Source organism: Rhinolophus sinicus, chromosome 18, assembly GCF_057876585.1.
Source record: "Rhinolophus sinicus isolate RSI-liver-muscle chromosome 18, RSI-T2T, whole genome shotgun sequence".
NCBI classification, from domain to species: Eukaryota; Metazoa; Chordata; class Mammalia; order Chiroptera; family Rhinolophidae; genus Rhinolophus; species Rhinolophus sinicus.
In genome coordinates this window covers 11,294,443-11,311,355 of record NC_142518.1, presented here as the reverse complement: position 1 = coordinate 11,311,355, position 16,913 = coordinate 11,294,443, and the positions used below count along the sequence as shown (strand labels likewise).

At 40.4% G+C, this 16,913-nt stretch overlaps 1 protein-coding gene and 1 pseudogene across 5 annotated transcripts in view; one reads left to right on the top strand and one right to left on the bottom strand.

The window, feature by feature from the left end:
• Positions 1 to 16,913, bottom strand: part of NHS (NHS actin remodeling regulator) — a 441,226-nt gene that overhangs the window by 26,197 nt on the left and 398,116 nt on the right. For all 5 annotated transcript variants that reach the window (XM_088795276.1, XM_074323429.2, XM_074323430.2 and 2 more), the window contains one exon: positions 15,013 to 15,146. In XM_088795276.1, coding sequence (XP_088651402.1) covers positions 15,013 to 15,146 — 134 coding nt within the window. The remainder of the gene's footprint in view (positions 1 to 15,012; positions 15,147 to 16,913) is intronic.
• On the top strand, positions 3,649 to 4,252 carry LOC109460208 (calcineurin B homologous protein 1 pseudogene; annotated as a pseudogene).

Sequence of the window (16,913 nt, the reverse complement as noted above, 5' to 3'; positions counted from 1 at the left end):
GTAAAGGAAAGGCTTGGTCAGTCCCAGCTCTTATAAAAACCAAAAGAATATTGAAAATCTCTAATGTGCACCAATGGAGAAAGGGGAGGGGAGAGGCTGGATAAGACTAAGATAGAGATGGGGATGAGAGAGAGAGAGAGAGAGAGAGAGAGAGAGAGAGAGAGAGAGAGAGAGAGAGAGAGAGAGAGAGAGAGAGAGAGAGAGAGAGAGAGAGAAGGTCTTTCTCCCAGGGCAGGTCAAATACTATTGAAATATCCCTTCTGTCAACTCTAGGCTGTAATCCTCTTTCCTGGCTCAGAACTCCATTCGCAGTCTTCTAATTCTTCTCTAAGCTAGTTTATTTTTTCTCAGAAGCTGCTTTCTTTCTTTTTTTTTTTTTAAAGATTTTATTGGGGAAGGGGAACAGGACTTTATTGGGGAACAGTGTGTGCTTCCAGGACTTTTTTCCAAGTCAAGTTGTTGTCCTTTCACTCTTAGTTGTGGAGGGTTCTGTTCAGCTTCAGGTTGTTGTCCTTCCAGTCTTCAGTTGTGGAGGGCGCAGCTCAGCTCCAGGTCCAGTTGCCGTAGCAGGGGGCACTGCCCACCATCCCTTGCAGGAGTCGAACCGGCAACCTTGTGGTTGAGAGGACACTCTCCAACCAACTGAGCCATCCGGGAGCTCAGTGGCAGCTCAGCTCAAGGTGCCGTGTTCAATTTTAGTTGCAGGGGGCGCTGCCCACCATCCCTTGTGGGAGTCGAGGAATTGAACTGGCAACCTTGTGGTTGAGAGCCCGCGCTCCAACCAACAACTGAGCCATCCGGGAGGCAGCTCAGCTCAAGGTGCCGTGTTCACTCTTAGTTGCAGCGGGCAGAGCCCACCATCCCTTGCAGGACTCGAGGGATTGAACTGGCAACCTTGTGGTTGAGAGCCCACTGGCCCATGTGGGAATCGAACTGGCAGCTTTCGGAGTTAGGAGCACGGAGCGCTAACCACCTGAGCCACCGGGCCGGCCCAGAAGCTGCTTTCTTATACGACCTATTTTTTTCTTCTTGATAGAAAATGGAAGAGTAAATGTGGCCATTGTTTATAGCTCTGGACTATGACCAAAGATGTCTGGGTCCTAGTTTGAGTGATTTCCTCCATTTACTTCCCAAGAAGGCTGTTGGAATGTCCCTTGTCCTTAGTAAGAAGAAAAGTATGATTTGACAGACTTTTATTTTTAAATCCCTGGATGCCACAGTGTGGTAAGTTAGAAAACCACCATCAGCCTATGAAATGACAATCCACGATATTCTTTCCTAGCTAATTTTATCAAGTCTGACAAAGCATATAACTGTGACATAATACGTTGTAATGAGTTAACTGTCAATCCTGATAAGGATTTAAGCCTCAGCGTTCCTCTGGAACCTGATCAACTGTTGTCATAGGGCCCCATCTCATGTCAAGCATCTTCCTCCAATACCACAGAGACCATGAGACATTTCACTCCTCGATCACTTATGAGGCTTGGAGACGGACACTTGGTGAGACTGCTGGAGTCTCTCGCCACATGTAAGGAAGAATGACATCTGTGACTGTATGTCTAAACATCAGAACCTAAGCCTTCAAATATCTTAGACTTCAAGGGTCCCCATGAACCTGACTGCAGGCTGAATGCAGCAATAGGAGATGTTTCAGCTCCAGTGTGGACTCCCGTCAGTAGTGGCTATGAGGACGCAGTGGGGAAGAGTGCTGTAACCTATTGGAAATATCTGCCTTAGGCTTGCACAAGGGGAGAGCAAATGAATGTCCCAAGTGCTTGCAGATCTGGGCCTGCACCAAGAGACCAGACTGATGAGAACAGAGGAGCTGGACATTCCACTCAGAAGGGGATGAGGGTGAGCTACTATGACACACTGGCTCCACACTCTGAAATGGGAATCTACGCCATGATGGTGCACATAGAGGCCAGAGTGTCATATACCATAGCAACTTCTAATCAGTTTGGGTTCTCTGTGGTCTTGTCAATTTTGTTATTGAAAGAAAATGTGAACTACGCATTTACTGGTTGAACTTAATATCCATGGCTGTGTGTGTGTGTGTGTGTGTGTGTGTGTGTGTGTGTGTGTGTATCTTTCTGTTTTGAAATAATGTTATACTTACAGATAAGTTGTAAAAATAGAGAAAGTTCCCATATACTCTTTATCTAGCTTTTCCTAATGTTACCATGTTACATAACTATAGTATATTTATTGAAACCAGGAAATGAACATTGATAAATTCCATTAACTAAATCTATTAACTTTATTTGGATTCTGCCTGTTTTCCCGCTAATGTGCTTTCCTGGTCCTGGATCCAATCCAGGATCCCATATTGCATTTAGTTGTCAAATCTCCTTAGTCTCTTTCAATTTGTGATTGTCTTTTAATCTTTGCCTTTCATGACCTTGACACTTTTGAAGAGGGCTGGCCAATTATTTTCTAGAATGTCCCTCAATTTGGGGTTGTCTGCTGTTTTCTTCTGATTAGATTGAGGTTACACATTTTTGGTAAGAATCCCACAGAAGTGTCATTTCAATGCATCATATTAGGACGTTCACATATAGGCATACCTTATTACTGGTGATGTGAACTTCCATGGTGTCTGCCAGGTTTCTGCAGCTACCAAATTACTATTTGCTCTCTGTAATCAACAAATATCTTGTAGGGAGAAACTCTGAGACTTATGCAAATATCCTGTTTCTCAACATAATTTTCCCCAACTAATTTTAGCATCCATTGATGATTATTGCCTGCAAGAATTGTTACTGTCATCATATCTGGCCAATGGTTATTCTTAAAATTTCCATCAGTACTTCTATATTTATTAATTAGAATTCTTCTGTAAGGAAGAGCTACTCCACGTCCGCGTATTTATTTACTTATCCCAAGTAATATCAGTATAGACTTATGGATGTTTATTCTCTGTGGGATAATCTATTACTATCATTTAATTGCTCAAAGTGTCCCAGATTTGGCCAGTGGGAGCTCTTTCAAATCGGCTCCTGTGCCCTTTTGACATGCCCCCTGTTATTTTTACTTTTTTATTTTTAAAATTTTTTTTAGCATTTTCCTGCTTTGTGGTATCTCAGGATAATCTAGGATTATTTGTTTTCCCTGACTGAGCCTTGGAATAAATAATTTCTCCAAAGAGCCAGGTTTCTTTTATTAGAGAATGATATTTAGAAACATTTGGGCACTAGCTGTGCTCAATGTTACCAGAGTGTCATTGCTTCTAAGGCCCTCTCAGATGACAGAGCTAGGAAATACATGTTTGTATACTCATACATGTACATATACACATCTGTATTTTATGCCTATCCATCTACATATACATGTATATATGTATGTGTGTGAGTGTGTGAGAATATATGTATGACTTTATACTGATACTTTAGATTCTATCCAATACCACAGGATTCATTCTAGATGCCCCCTTTCTTTATTTGTAACTCTTTTCTCCAATAGTGACAAACTGTCATTATCCACAACATATTTATTTGCTCAATCCTAGTACTCACATAAAGTAGTTTCAGAATTTCTAACTCATTCCCTTGTGAAGAACAAATTGACCAACTAGAGTACAATATTTGCCTACAATGCCTTTTCTCATGAGCTTTATGCTGTTTCTTCAAGCACAGTTACTTCCTGATGAGCTCCTGCTTGGGGGTGGGGTCTCGGGCCTCCATAATTCTGAGGAAAGAGGACCTCAAGGGGATCAAGACGGAGACTGGCTTTTCCCACAGTCAGATCACCCACTTCTACAGTTGGCTCACCAACGTGGACAAAGGTGAGAATGGGGCCCTCAGCCAAGAAGATTTCCAGTGGATTCCCAAACTTGTCATCAACCCAGTGGGGGACCGGCTCACCAGTGCCTTCTTTCCAGAAGGAGAAGATCAGGTCAACTTCCATAGGTTCATAAAAACTTTAGCTCATTTCTGACCTACTCAAGATAGTGCAAAAAGCAAAGAAGAAAGGACCAGAAGCACTCAACCAGTAAAGCAGCAAACTGTACTTTGCTGTTTGATTATATAATTTGGATAAAGATGACAAGATCTCTGGTGATGAGCTGTTCCAGGTGCTATGCATGGTGGGTGGAGTGAATGTCTCAGATGAGCAGCTGAGCAGCATCACAGACAGGACCATCCAGGAGGCTAATCAGGATGGCGATGGGGCCATATCTTTCACAGAGTTTGTTACGGTTTTGGAGAAGGTGCATATAGACTAGAAAATGAGCATCTGATTTCTTGACTAAAAGGCTGAGACCAAACTGTTCCTTGCTTTCTAGTATTTAAGAACTATAACTTGAGAGTTTTCCTATCTACCAGCCCCACCATTACCCTATCCTCCCCTTTCTCCCCATATTCTGCTGCTGTCACATGCCACCCCCACGTGTGCGGTCAACGCAAACCTGCCTTTGATGTAAACAGGGCATTACAGAACGGCACACCCAGTCTGTTTCTCTTCAGTATCCATGCACCAGTTCCCCATTTATAAATATCATCTCCCCCAGCTATAGTGCTGAATGCCACATGTTCATCCAGTCTCAGAAAGAGAGAGGGACTCATGCCAAGAACCAGTCAAGCAAGCTCTTTCACTGGCTATAGACTGAAGCCATGCTGCCTTCCCTCCAGCTGGGCTTCTGCGTGCTCCTTCAACCTTTCCCATATGTCCTTTGCTTCCTGCTGCTCTATCATCCAACCTACCATTCACTTGATCTTTTAATCTTCCTGCTTTTTATTATGTCTCAAAATCCCCTGTTCTACCTGACACCCCAAGCTATGCCTGTTAAATATATGTCTCACTTGACAAGATGGTTCTGTGGTCTGGCGGTTTTTATTTACCTTCTCTTATAAATGAGCCTCTGGGGTATTGTCTCCCCAGGAGCTTTTTGGGAACCAGCACTTCTCTCAGAAGAACGTGACCATCTCTTTTGTCTCCTGCAGTTGAAGGGCTGCTGGATGGAGATGTTCTTCTTGAAAGGTGAAAGCTGTCGAGTCAAGTCTTCTAGGTAGCTTGCTCATGTCACTTGACCTCCGGCCTCCGAATCCCCACACGTAGAGTTCCTTTATGGCTACTCTTATTAGTACAGTGTTGGTGCTTCAGAAAATACCCATATGCCTGCAGGTTTGGTCAGCTTTGGAGCACTGTCACCATGAGAATGGCTTTTCTGACAATATGTTTGGGGACTTTCTCATGGTGTTTTGAACAAGGAAGCTGGGCACCTCCAAACCCTCCTCTATTCCCACCTCTGCAGCATGGTTTATGCCTCAGTGTTGGATGTTTTTTACTTCACATTTCCAAGTAGAAAGATTGGTTACAGAGCTGCCTAACTTACCTCTCCAAGAGATTTAAAGATTGTGTTCAGTATCCTGAAGGTTTTGGCAAATGGTTATGCTGGGAGCCAGGATCAGCTCCCAGTAGAGATCCAAAGCACTGATTGCACTGTCACGTTAGCTACCTGGTTACATTGGCTTCCTCCTGGTATAGACCACTGCTAATCTCTGAGAAACACAGGGCCTGGCAGTGGTGGCACAACCTGAGGTGGCATTATAGACCTTTTAGCAAGCCAGAGCAGCTTCTTTGCCAAAATCAGCTTAGTTTAGACCTCATTGAATCAAGCTGTTGCCATCCTAATGTCTGTCTAAGTCTATTCATTTGTATATCTGCCTGTGGCTGATTTTCTGGCTAATTCTTTGCTTGCTGGCTTCCTTGCTTGGGAAGGGAGATGTGCACAAAATTCTTTAGGAAGGCAATGGCTAAAGAACACCACTGCCAAGGGAGAGGAAAGGAGTGGGAAACTGAGGAATAGCCAGGTGGGATGGCTCAAGTATAATGAATGAGAAAAAACAAACATATGGAATTGCATCAAACTAAAAAGATTTTTCACAGCAAAGGAAACCATCAATAAAACAAAAAGGCATCCTACTGAATGGGAGAAGATATTTGTCAATGATACATGTGATAAGGGGTTAATATCCAAAATTTATAAAAAAACTCATTCAACACCAAAAAATCAACCCAATTAAAAAATAGGCAGAGGACATGAAGAGGACATACAGATGGTCAACAGACATATGAAAAGATACTCAACGTCACTAATCATTAGAGAAATGCAAATAAAAACCACAATGAGCTATCACCTCATCTCGGTCAGAATGGCTATCATCAATAAATCAACAAACAAGCGCTGGCGAGGATATGGAGAGAAAGGAACACTTGTGCACTGCTGGTGGGAATGCAGATTGGTGCAGCCACTATGGAAATCAGTATGGAGGTATCTTAAAAAACTGGAAATGGAACTACCTTATGACCCAGCAATTCCACTCTTAGGTATCTATCTGGAGAAATCCAAAACTCTAATTTAAAAAAATATATGCACTCCTATGTTTATTGCAGCGCTATACACAATAGCCAAGATATGGAAACAAGCGAAATGCCCTTCGGTAGACGACTGGATTAAGAAACTGGTACATTTATACAATGGATTATTACTCAGCCATAAAGAAGAATGAAATCTTACTATTTGCAATGATATGGATGGACCTAGAGAACATTATGCTAAGTGAATTAAGTCAGACAGAGAAAGACAAATACCCTGTTTCCCTGAAAATAAGACCTAGCCGGACAATCAGATATAATGAGTCTTTTGGAGCAAAAATTAGTATAAGACCCGGTATTATATATTATATTATGTCATATGTTATGCTATGCTATGCTATGCTATGCTATGCTATGCTATGCTATGCTATGCTATGCTATGCTATGCTATGCTATGCTATGCTATGCTATGCTATGCTATGTTATGTTATGTTATATTAAGACCCGGTCTTATATTATAGCAAAATAAGACCGAGTCTTATATTAATTTTTGCTCCAAAAGATGCATTAGAGCTGATTGTCCGGCTCGGTCTTATTTTCGGGGAAACACAGTGCCACATGATCTCACTTATATGTGGAATATAAAGAACAGAATAAATGAGCAAACTAATCAGAAACAGTCTCAGAGACATAGAGAAAAAACTGAGGGTTGCTAGATGGGAGGGGGTGGGGATGAAGGAGAAGGTGAGGGGATTAGAAAGCACAATTGGTAACCACAAGATTGCCACGGGGACATGAAAGTCAGTTTGGGGAACATAATCAATAATGTTGTAAAGATTTGGTAGGGTGTCCGATGGACACTTGTCTCATTAGGGAGACCACCTCAAGGAAGATGTAGGTGCCTGATCACTGCACTGTACACCTGAAGCTGAAGCTGAACAATAATGAATGTCAGCTATAATTTTATATATATATATATATATATATATATAGTCACGGGATGTGGACTTCAGCATAAGGGATAAAGTCAAGGGAACTGTAACAGCTATATACGATGTCAGAAGGGTAGTAGATTGGGGGAGGGGTTATTATTTTGTGAGGGGTGTAAATGTCGAACTATTATATTGTTGTGTACACCTGAAACTAATAAAAAAGTATAAATGAATGAGGAATTCTGTATGAAATATCATTCTGGCTTTGTGATCAAGTAATGTAACACAGGAATTGAATAAAAGGGAAAAATTTTCTGATACTTACCTATTCGGTACCTCATAGGCTCTTTGACTTGAATATTTAAAGTTCCTAAGTTTATAGTTTTTCCCTCTTTAGGCGGTGTAGCAAACTGTTTTAATGCATGGTTGTGGTTTATTGTTCTATTTAATGTTATGCTCATCAACCCATCAATAAATATTGGTGTTAAAACACAACAAAAACACTTCTTTCCAAAGTTACTAAAGTTAGCTCTTTTCTTCCCCACCTCCTTCAGTGTGGTTATGATATTCATTTGTCACATAGTCAGATTTATTTGTTACTTTTTGGTTTTCATTTTGGGTTCTCCTCACATTCTGGTTGATGTTATTTATTTACTGGAAGGGAGGTATGTGAAACATTACCTGGGTTCCAAGAGTTAAAGCCACCCAAAAAAATGTATTCAGACAAGTGTCACTCTCCTTGAACCCTACCACTTCCTTCCCATCCCCTATTCTTTCTGTCCCATTCCCACCCACCCCCTGTTGGTTACCCAGTCTCATTAGTTTCTGGTTTAACCTTCCTGTACTATCAGTTTTACTAAAATGCTTGTTTTGAAAAAGTGAATTTGTTCCAATGTGATTGACATCTTAGAGAACAATTTAAGCATAATGTGAATTTCGCATTTGCTCATGCAGGATTTCATGCATGAGCAACTCTAGGTGAACACAGAAACTGTACCCAGCTGACCTGAGCTGTGTAAGAATATACAGGATGCGCACACCTCACACATCTCCAAGTTCCCTGGGTTTACCTGTGTGAGGAGCCACGCCCATCCACACCTGGGCCTATAACCTTCCCTCTGATTTCAGGGAGCCCTGTTCTCACCCCTTTATCGTAACTCACAAGCTGCAGTCCTCCTGAGGCCAACTCCAGAAGCAACCATCAGGACTTTTTCCAGGTAAAGGGACACATTTATTGTACTATGTATCTCTTAACCATTTAACATGTATAAAATTGTGCTGTTTTTTTAAATTAGGTTCCTCTCTCTCTCTCTCTCTCTCTCTCTCTCTCTCTCTCTCTCTCTCTCTCTCTCTCTCTCTCTCCCCCCCTCCCCCTCCCCCTCCCCCTCCCCCTCTCCCTCTTCCTCCCCTCTCCCTCTCCCTGCCTCCCTATTTCCCTCCCTCCTTCCCTTCCTCCCTTCCTCCGTTGGAAGAAGTTTGAATGCTGTGCCCTGTTTTCTTCATAAACCCTTTGATTTTTATTGTGTAATTTTGCACAGTAGGGATGCTTATGTTGTATTATAGCAGAATTGACTATTTCTTTCACACAAATAAATGGATACCTGTATCTTTTCTTATATTCCCTTCTTTCTAACACAAAGGGTAGCACATTATAGACACTCTTGAGCTTTGCCTTTTTCACTTAAGCGATATTGTGGAAATCACTCCTTATTAGTTCGTAAAGCTCTTCCTCATTTTTTACAGCTACATAGTACTCCATTGTGTGAATGTCCTGTAGTTTATTCCATCACTATATGTACACATACCACAGAAAAAGGGCGAATATTACTAACGGATAAATACCTCTTAAATACATCCATCTATGTATAGGCACCTTGGTTGTTTCCAATATCTCGTAATTATAAACAATGCTGCAATAAATAACCTTTTGTATTATTGGAGGTGTATGTTTAGTGGGATTGCTAGGGCAAAAAGTAAATGCATATGTAGTTTTTTAAGATATCACCAAATTCCCTTCCAGATAGGTTGTACTAAGTTTGCATTTCCATCGGCACTGTATGTGAGTACATGTTTTCCCCTAGTTTCACCAGCAGAATATGTTGTCATGTTGTTTAATTTTTGCCAATCGAATAGGTGATTAATGGTATCTCAGTGTCGTTTGCATTGCTCTAATTATGAGTGAATTTGAACAATTTTTCTTAAGTTTAAGAAACATTTTTATTTTATTTATTTATTTATTTATTTATTTATTTATTTATTTATTTATTTTGTCCCTCAATTTTTAGGAGGTATTTATCTATTAGTAAAATTAATCCTTTTTCTGTGATACATGTTGCACATATTTTTCTCCCTTTTTGGGTTGTTTTTGGACTTTGTTTATAGTGTTTGAGCATACAGAAATACTTACTGTTCAAATTTATCAATCTTTTATTGCCTCTGTATTTTGAGCTAGACTTCAAAAGCCTTTTCCTGGAATGAGGTCATAGAATAATTCACCCCTATTTTCTTTTAGTACTTGTATCATTTCATTTTTTGTGTGTGTTTAGGTTCCTGGTCCATTTGGAGTTTAATCTTGTGTATAGTGTGAAATATGGATCTAATTAAATGATTCTCAACCGGGGGCGATTCTGTCCCCCCAGGGGACATTTGGCAGTGTCTGGAGATATTTTGGGTTGTCAAAACTAGGGGGAAGAGTACTCCTGGCATTAGTGGCTGGAGGCCAAGGAGCTGCTAAACATCCTACCGTGTACAGGACGGCCCCGCAGCAAAGAATTATTTGATCAAAATTGTCAGTAACGCTGAGGTTGAGAAACTCTGATACATTTCTTTTACCAAGTAGCTACCTAGCTGTTCCAGGATCATTTTTTTAAAAACTCCATCTTTTGCATCAGTGTTTTGAGATACTGCCTTTATCATATGTAATGTTTTCATGAATACTTGGGTTGATTTCTGGACTTTTTGTTCTATGCTACTGGTATATTTGTCTATTCGTGTGCCAGTACCACACTGTTGTAATGATAAAGGCTTTAAAGATATTTGAATGTCTGGTAGGGCTAGTCACCCCTTGTACGTTTCTTTTTTTCAATGTTTTCCTGGCTATTTTTGTATGTTTGTTTCTCCTTAAGAACTTTCGTATCAGTGGGTCTAACCCCATTTTAAAAAAGCTTACTGGTATTTTTATTGCGATTGTGTTAAATTTATAAATTAACTTAGAGAGAAGTGAGTTATTTATAATGCTGAATCATTCTATTCAAGAACAGGGAATGTCCTTCCATTGAGAAAGTATAATTTTGTGTCTTTTAGGAATGCTTTCACGTTTTTCTCATTTGGTTTTCTACATTTCTGGTAATTAATTCCTAAGTATTTAGTCTTTGTTATTGCTGTAAATGGATTTTTCTCTTCTTCTAGGTCTACTACTTGTCTATCATTTGTGTAAATGAAGGATTTTGATTTTTGTGTGTTTATATCCTGCTACATTGCTGAATTTTTGTTGTTGTTTGAGTCAGTTGTATCATTGGTTCTCTAGGGTTTTTCTGATATAGTATCATATAATCTGTAGATATAGTATCATATCAAAAGTAGATTTAGATTTACTTCTTCTTTGCCAATTCTCATGCCTGTAATTGTTTTATGTTGTCTAATTGCATTGATTAATACCTCTAGTGCAATGCTAATAATAACAGATAGTGAGCATATTTGCCTTGTTCTTGATTTGAGTGGAAATACCTATCGTGTTTCCTCATTAAGTAAGATTTTAGCTTTAGGACTAAGGTCTATATATTGTATCACGTTAATGAAGTGTCACTCAATTCCTATTTTCTTGAGTGTTTTTATAAAGAATAGGCATTGAATTTTATTTAAAGCCTTTCCAGCATTATGGAGATAAGGATATGGATTTTTCTCCCTTAGATCTATTAATATGGTATATGATACTAACAGATTTCCTATGTTAAACCAACCTTCCATTCCTGAAATAAATCCCATTTAGTCATGGTATATCAATTTTTTAAATGTGGTATTGTATTGTTTGGTAACATTTAATTTAGTATTTTTGCATTAGTAATCATGAATGATATTGGTCTGTAGTCTCCCTCCCTCCCTCTCTCCCTCCCTCCCTCCCTCCCTCCCTCCCTCCCTCCCTTCCTTCCTTCCTGTCTTTATCAGGATTAGGTATCAAACCTTTATGAAATGTTCATAAAAGAAATGGGGGGGGGGAGTCCTACTTCATTTGCAATGTTTTGAAATAGTTTATAGAGCACTGGGACTATATGGACTTTGGAGGCTTAGTAGAATTCCTCTGGAAAAACATCTGGGTCTAAAATCACTCCCTTTGCCACCTCTGATGAAGGAGGACTTCTAGATGGGTTTCAGTTAGGAGACACCCCTTGAATTTTCAATTGACAGAGGGTTTTAAGCTAAATTGGCTGGTCGGTTTCCTGTGAGTTCCCCTTGATAATAAATCAAATGTCAAGAAACCAAGCATCCCCTCTTTCCACTTACAGGAGCTATGAGGCTACTTTGGAGCGATTACCAGATGTCACCAGACAGATGACACTGTGTTTCTTAAAAAATTTAAATATCCCAATGCACCCTTAGGATTTCATGACTGTGTCCCAGGGTACTTCACAGTTTGGGAACCACAGGTAGATAGCCTTTCAGCCTTTCCCCCCATGCATATGTGTATACATACGCACGTATACACTCATAGATATGTTTTTGAGATCACACTCTATACTGTTTAAAAATCCCTGATGATAAAACATATACATTTTCTGTCATTATATTCCTCTATAACACTATTTTTGATATTGTATTCTATCCTATGATTATACCAGAATTCATTAAACTAAGTCTATCCTTCGATGTTTAGGATATTTGTAATTATTTTTCCTATTGTAAACAGTGTTTTCATGAACATCCAGGTGAATAAACCTTTGCATATACTCTTGTTATTGCCTTGGGACAAATTCCTAGACATAGAATGGCTACACCAAAGGGTATGAATATTTTATAGTTTTGATAAACATTGGCAAACTGCCCTCTAGAAAGGGTATGACAACTTATACTTCCTCCAGTCTTATATATGAGTATACATCGTAGGCTTTTCATGTAATGGTAAGAGTTTTATTATAAGTGATTATGAGTATAGATTCAGATATTCATGTATTTTAGGGACTGCTGGGCACTTTCACACATAATTTAATTATATTTACATAACATTGTAGTAAGTCTTAACAAACTTGTAATATCGAAGTTATTATCCCCATTTTGCAGATAAAGAAATTGGGACTCAGATATCATATCTTTTTCCAAATCTCACAACCAAAAAGTTTAAACCTAGTGAGACCCATGATATACTCACTATATCACTGATACCTCAGGGACTTGACTGGCTAATAATAATAATGATGACGATGATGACTAATACATAGTTTGCTCATTATGCATCAGGTACTGTTTACATGTATTAACACGTTCAGTCCTTGTTCCAAACTTATGAGCTACTAGCTACGTTATCCCTGAGATACTGAAATGCTTAAGTTGCCCAGGGTCACACAACCAGTAATTGGCGAAGCTAGTATTCAAATCCAGGCAGTTTGGCCTCAGAGTCCATGCCATTAATGACCAAAGTATAGCATAACAGTTTGCAGAGCTGTAGAAGATTGTATATAGAATCTCATTATGAATGCTTTTTTAAAGGAGGAAAATATGGCTTACCTAAAGTCTCATAGATGAAAGGAGAGTTGCTGTGTAAGAAAATGTCTATCTAGCAGTTTGGCTGCAAATTTCCTGTCCCTATATCTGCAGTGTATTTTTTTTCTCTTATAGCAATATACAGCCCTTGTAAACTGCATGCATAAGGTCTGAGGGATAACTTAAATGAAAAATCTTTCAGTGAACCTCGTGACCCAAACTCAATTGAACAAATGAAACAGTTAGAGTCTCCCCAACTGACTTAGAAATACTAAGTATTATCATTTGAGATGGGTAAAGTTTCTGAAGTTTACATAAGTACAGTCTAGACTTTTCCTTTATTGATGTTTGTTGGGCAAATGAAGCACCCACATTACTATTCATTATTTTAAGCCTTTTCCTATAGTTTTACTTTGGTATTTAGACATTTATTATTAAAAATTATGCAGAAAATGACAATGCGTAATATTTTTATGTCATTTCTGTAAATGCTCAACATTCTTCTCTCCCACCTCGACCCCCACCCCAAGAAAACTAACGTAATGAGCCACAAAACATGTATAATGAATGGGAAAATATTTTTAGCATTTTATGCAGAAAGTGCCTTATTAAAAGCAAATGCTTCAGCAAGCAGATTTGAGCTTAATATGAACTTTTGTTGAGCAGGGACTTTTATGACAAATCACTAGCATGTGTAACTGCTCTATATAAAAACCTAGAAAACCCTAAGAGGCTCTTACCTTCTTTTGTTATCCCTGAGCTGCACTAGAGTAATGCAGTGAGTATGGCATGGCACTCAGTAGACACTTGATGAGCCTGAAGGGCACGAAGACTACCGTCCCAGCCACAAGTAGAAAAATGTCTATGTATTGTCCAATATCGTTCACTATTTTGTCTGGATATGTTACATCATACAGATTCATTTAGAGGAAGTCTGTTCATCTGGATGTTTGGCATCATGTGACCCAAATAATTTGCATCTATTTTGCATATTGTAAAAGCCATAAGTGTAGGGTTTATAGTCATACATAACACATTTAATTTCAAATAAAAAAACCTCAACGTGTAACCACACTGTTGTAACTTCTTTAGACTTTGGGCCTCAAACTAGAATGACAAGAGAGCAGGGGTCCAGCCATGTGGACAGGCAGTATGGGCTGATTTGGTCACAGAAACCATAGCCCCTCACTTCAGCGAGGCCCTGCTCAGAGAAACAAAGTGCTCACTTGTCCCCACTGAGGCCCCAGAAGGCACATCTGGGAGATGGTGTTGGCAGCGGCTGCTGATAGTGTTTGCAGGTGTTCTGAGCTGGGCTCAGCTTCATCAGCTGTGATCCCTACTTGGGGCTGAGCTAAGTTATAGCCACACCTACCCAGGCAAGGCTGAAATCACCGGCAGTGATGCCATCACTCTGGTAACTGCTTACCCTGAAGAACTAGCCTCCCTTGTAGAATGGGGAAGCATGAAATGATGAGATGAGTTGTCTTCAAATGGGAATTTCCACATCATTTACGTTCTTTTCCAGCTCACCCTACTGAGTCAGCCAAGCTATCACCGGACTAGGAATAATAGTAGTGGTCATAGAAGTTAACATTTACTGAGGTCTGACTCTGTGCCAGGCACTATGCTAGGTTCTTTCCATGCCTTATCTCATTTAACCTTCCAACATGGTAAGCGAGGTACTATTAATACCCCCATATTACAGATGAGGGAACTGAGGGCAAAGAAGGTAAGTCATCTGCCCTAAATCTTTCAGCTTGTGTGCGGAAGAACTGGGATTTGAAGAAAGTTTTTTGCCCCTGATTTTAGAGTCCTTAACTGTTATTGCTTTAGTGCATTGTGTAACCAGTTAACTAATATATACATATCTGTACCCCCACTCTATTCCCAAAAGAGATATTCATTTCAGGAATGCAAGAGGAAAAAGTTAAGTTGTTCTCAAATGCCCATGATTTGCTCCCTCAAGCGGCCCAGCCTCCTCCACTAGGAGGAGGGAAACTGACGCCCAGGACCCACTCGTGCTTCCTGACGAGCAAGGACAGAGCTGCCAGTTGGCCACCAAGCTCACCGTTAAGAAGTGACGGTCCTTAAGTTCGCGCCTCCTCTGGCTGTGAGCTGGGGGGTAGGCCGGCAGGGGGGGAGCCACTACAGAAAGGGGGGCAGCGGCTCTCTGCTCCCGGCGATCACTCCGGCTGCGATGATCTGGGGGCAGAAAAAGCAATAATACAGAAACAGACTTGGCATTTTCAATCTGTCTTGTCCCCTTGGGAGGAGGAGCAAAAGGCTCGAAAACGTGAGGTTGTGCTAATCTAGTTCATTTGTATACCAAATAAGATTTTCAGAATGGTTCCAAACTAAACTTCCACTTCATAGTAATATGAAGGTGGACACCTACATTTCATCGGGTCCATCTCAGAATCTTTGTACAACATGGCTCCCTCTAGAGTTTGGAAAAAGCAGCATGTGTTTCAGCATGCCTCATTTCAAAACAACATGAGCCAAAGAAAAAGGAAAAAATCCAGAATAATGATGGAAGATGTGCTGACGTCATGCTGGAGTGAACAGTAGGTACAGCCATGCCAGATCCACTGGGGAGTGCCAGGGACAAATGCTCACAGCCATCCAGGGGGTGCTGGGGCCAGCTCGTACAGGCTCAGGAGTGCTAGGTGTTATGTGTTCAGGAATTTTGCAAGCCAAGTTTTACACTGTTGGTAGCTTGAAACAGGCCACTATGGGAGTATGGCAAGGTATGTGAGAGAGCTCTGTGTCAGGGCTTTTGTTTATTTACTTTATTACTCTTTGTTTGTTTAGAGAGCTTGTGACCAGCGCACTATTGCAGCCATCTAAGCCCTGTCACCCACAACACGCAGAGGGCTCCTAGAGAAAGTAAAAGAATCCCAATGACAACAGTTGTCTGATTTAGAAATAAAGCTGTCACTGGGAAACGCCAAGACATTTCCACATGTGGGATAAAATGGTCCTCACTTTATAGTAACAATCACTGAGACGCCAAGAGCGCCATTTAGCTTTTCGGGTGTTTCAGTGAGTCCTAAAGCACACCCAGCTCAACATACTGGCCATGCCAAAGGCCACCCCACCTGCCAAAATGCAGCCTGTACTCATGCCTGAAATCTCGTGACCCCCTAATGACCCAAGGTACAGAGTTTTGCAGCAGATCTCTTGATGTGCCCTTCTATTATTTAAAATCACCATTACTCAGCACATCAGTAATAATTATGATGCCCAATAGTTCCAGAGCAATTGCTACATGTCAAAGATGCTTTGCTAAAGCTCTTAGCGTGATCTCAGCAACGGTGTGAAGTAGGTCCTGACGCCATCACTCTTCTGCAGATGCTTTAACAGGCTCAGGGAGACTAAGTGACTGCCGAGCTACCAGTGGTACACTTGGCCCCTCAGCCCTCCCCTTAACCACTACTTGACCTACAGGTACTGTGAGGCCCTAACATACCTTCTCAGTCATCACAGCAAGATTGCTTGGGTTTGATAGTATTTGATTATAATTATACACTTATTTTATCACGTTCTAATTCTTTGAATGTTGAAAATATAGAAAATTTGACAGCTCATAGGACACTACTTACATTTTTACCCATATTAGGAAATGAAAGTAACTACACTGACCTCTCAAGTGACGTCAGAAGCCCTTTCTTCAAAGGCCCGATAATGCCCAGTGCCCATTTCATCTCATCATTGTATTGACAAAAATAATCTGTTTATGTGTCTGCTTCTTTCACTCAAAGGAGGACAGAGACTATGTTTTATTTAGCTTTCAATCTGAGTGCCCTGACGTGCTTGAGATATAATGGGTTCTCAATAAACGTTTGTTGAGTGACTAAAAGGAAGAACAAATTAATGCTTTCATTAAAGGTTAGTCTTTTCACATCAGCACGCACTCCATCCCCTACCTTTCTCACCGGCTGTGTGGCTGGCGCCCTCACTGTTAGGTCC